Here is a 3,427-nt window from a genome sequence, read left to right as displayed (position 1 = left end):
GTAAAGTTGATTGTTGTATATATTTATTGTTGTAATAAATTACAATGTTCACAATCAGTTAGTATAAATATCGTAATATATTTGAATTTTTCGTGAATTTTTCGTGCGTAATGCGAAATACAATTTTGCATTTTCTAAAATAAAATTAGGAACATTCAATTCCTTAATTAATTAACAATGCTTTGTTTTATTAAGTATAATTAAAAGACAGAATAAAGAAAGTATAAAATTCTATCTTCCTTGTGTTAAAATGATTAGCAATATTATTATAATAATTCTATTCTATAATTTCAATTTAATAAAGTCGATTACGGGTAACAATTTTAACCACTTTAGTTAATATTATTTCAATGATTAAGCAGATTAAAGACACAAAATATCCAATGCCCATAACTAACAAAGGACTTTTAATATCTTCGATTGACAACGGTTGGAATTCTGATGCTTCTTGGAATTCTTCAACTTCTTGAGGATATAATTTCTCAGTAATTCCAGCTTCGAACATGCGAGTTATTCTAGAATTAGATTATTTTAATTATTTAGAAATTAATGTTTACTGTTGTATGCAGTATATATAAATTTATATATTATTTACGTGTTAGATAAGTCCTTCTTAAATGAAAAATTCTTTCTGGTTGAATAAGCGCTCATATATGTACGAAAAGAATCTTTGGACATCACGTATTTATGCCTATCTTCTGTACTGATATACGTATTTAGCCCATGTTTCGTCATTATGTATGCAAATCGTTCATTCCGCGCTTTTTTAATGCCATCTGCCGTAACCATAAAGTTATTATTTGACAAAATGTTTTCTCTTAAAACTTTAGTATTTTCTGATTTCGATTCCTACAATTAATTAATAATTATAGTAATATAAAACACAATTATTTTGAATAAAACTTGAAATTAAAAGTACTGAATAGAACATATTTCCATATAGTAAATACAAATATTTAAATTCATAAAACTTACCATTATGTCTTGCCAAGTAATAAATCCATTGTATGTTCCGCACGAGTACACACCGTTGCGGACAAATACAGCAAGTTCCTGAAAATCTCTTGGAACAGTCTCAGTTAAAGGACACGTCATAAAAGACATTAACGCCCCGCTGTAACCGGATACCAAAACAAGAATCGATAACCACCAAATTTCTATCATTAATCTGGACGCAAATCTTTTTACTTTATTTAGATTTAATTCTAAATTAAAATTAAAAAATTTTTTTTATTATAAAATTCAGAGTTTGAGTTATGTCATAATTAAAAAAATTAACCTTGACTCAAAAATGTACAAAGTAAATTCCAAAAAACTGTACATAAAGTCCATCGTTTTCCTGCTTTTGCAGCGATAAAGTCCTTTTCAAGCACTTTATATAGCGTTATTCCAAATATGAATACAATAGAAAATATAGCGATCCATACCTGAGTACATAAAATATAACTTAATGTTTAAGTTTTAATTATAGTTTAAGATTTCTTTTTTTACTTACATTTAAGGTAAAAGGCTTTGTAACAGAATTCCAGTCAAAATTTTTATTCGGTGCTTTAATAAGGAAACCTACAGGATAAAAACCGAAAACTGGCGTAAACTCCATTGCAGAGAAGCGTTCGAGGTTGACAGCTGCAGGTACAAAGGATACATCTGCTACCTAAGTTAGAAAATTAATTATAAAAGCTAAAGTCATAAAAGAGTATATTAAAGTGTTGACTGATATATATAAATTAAGTTGTTGTGCTATTCAAACTGTTATACATTTTTTATTGACTTTTAAGGATATTTTAGGATTAACTTCTTTGAACAGTGAAACTAATTAATTTTCTATTTAATCAATCTGAACCCCATAAATTCAATTTTGTGAATATTTTATATTAAATATATTTAATTTCTATTTAGGTTTTGTAGGAAAATTGTCTAATTTACTAGGTTTTAATAATTACCTTTTCATATTATTTTGTGAAAATATTAAATACAGAATATATAGAATGTTCTATTATGTCTCTTAAGACCCTGTACCAGATTCTTTAGATAACAAGCAGTGGAAAGATTAAGTAAAATATAAACGAGAATTATGTATAAATTTACTAGAGATGCAGCAGGAAAAAAGTGTACTTAGCCGTTTTGCCATATTTAAGGTGGCTGAAAATTGTGTATAAACATTACTATAAACGAAATAATTAAATGAGTCAGAGCCAAAGCCGTGGTCACACCATGTGATTCACAGCCATGATGACGTTCATAACTGCAACAAGCGCGAGTCGCGACGTGTTTTTGTGATCACACATTAAACGCTGACGTTGCAACACAAGAAAAAGTGACACTATAATCCAATAATATTACAGCAGTTTGTGTTTGACTAGTTTCCTGATTATACCGATAGTCTACGTTCTACTTTAGAGTACAGTATTTACGAAATTTTAGCCAGTTATCTTATTAATTGCTGTTGCAGTCGCGCCGGTCCTCAAAAAAAAGTGTACTAGTTAACGGGAACAGCCCTCGCGGTTGCCATAGCCTGCGCAGCTAGAATTCTCATGGTGGGACCACTGCTTCGGAATAAGCAACGAAAAAGTTTATAATAAAGGAACACCTTACGTAATTTTGAAGTTTATGAGGAAACACTATGTATATATACTTTTATAAAAAGTGCGTGACACGATTTACTTTTTACTTATTATGTAAACTATTATGCTTTTTGAAACTAATAATGTACAGTACATAATTCTACTATTTGTTACTAGCGATTTCACTCGCGGTAGTTTTGCTAGTAAACCCAATATGTATTCAGTATTTCAACACCATAGTAATTGTTATATAGCACATACCGCCAAAATAATGAGTATTGCCGAGAATCAAAGAAACTGTTTTCAATTTGATCAATTTTATGAGACGTTTACAGTCGTTCTATAATAGAATCAATATGCAATTACAACTTCGAATTTAAAACGGATCGAACATTTTGTTAACAAATTAAAATATATGAAAATGTTTATAACAACGTCTGAAATTATCAATTTAATACACCTGAATACCCAATAAATAGTAAACATAGCTGAAAACTAAAATTCGCATTTAAAATACTACATTAATATCCGTTTATTCGGTTAACCCTTAAATGCACTTTTTCCCCGCAGGAAAATTACGGAAAATTCCTTCGTAGTGTGTGTTCTCATGACATAGCGTAAATGTGTACCAAATTTCTTATCTTCAGGTTCTGGGCTATGATGAATTAATGAGTCAGTCAATCAGGACAAGTAATTTTATATACAGTCGACCCCCCTATAAGATAGAGATACGTTTCATTCTCTAGGAATCCGATTTCTTACGAATCCTTCCAATCACAACCCGACACGTGTCAAGTTTACGGACTACGGCTGTTTGAAAGATTTTCTTCCATAAAATTATTCCATTCTAGACTAATCCGACT

General features: G+C 29.7%; 1 protein-coding gene across 1 annotated transcript in view; it reads right to left on the bottom strand.

Moving 5' to 3' along the window:
* Window positions 1-295: 295 nt before the first annotated feature.
* The window catches only part of LOC111636881, a 37,955-nt gene continuing 34,823 nt past the window's right edge, over window positions 296-3,427 (bottom strand). The window contains exons 4-8 of the mRNA XM_023382274.1: window positions 1,496-1,654; window positions 1,280-1,427; window positions 976-1,205; window positions 596-849; window positions 296-515 (exon numbers count right to left, since the gene is read on the bottom strand). Coding sequence (XP_023238042.1) covers window positions 296-515; window positions 596-849; window positions 976-1,205; window positions 1,280-1,427; window positions 1,496-1,654 — 1,011 coding nt within the window. The remainder of the gene's footprint in view (window positions 516-595; window positions 850-975; window positions 1,206-1,279; window positions 1,428-1,495; window positions 1,655-3,427) is intronic.

The sequence above is a fragment of the Centruroides sculpturatus genome, unplaced genomic scaffold, assembly GCF_000671375.1.
Source record: "Centruroides sculpturatus isolate CEXI.00-Female unplaced genomic scaffold, Cexi_2.0 scaffold665, whole genome shotgun sequence".
In the NCBI taxonomy this organism is placed as follows: domain Eukaryota; kingdom Metazoa; phylum Arthropoda; class Arachnida; order Scorpiones; family Buthidae; genus Centruroides; species Centruroides sculpturatus.
The sequence above is the reverse complement of the archived record's forward strand: the minus strand, read 5'-3'. Positions and strand labels throughout refer to the sequence as shown.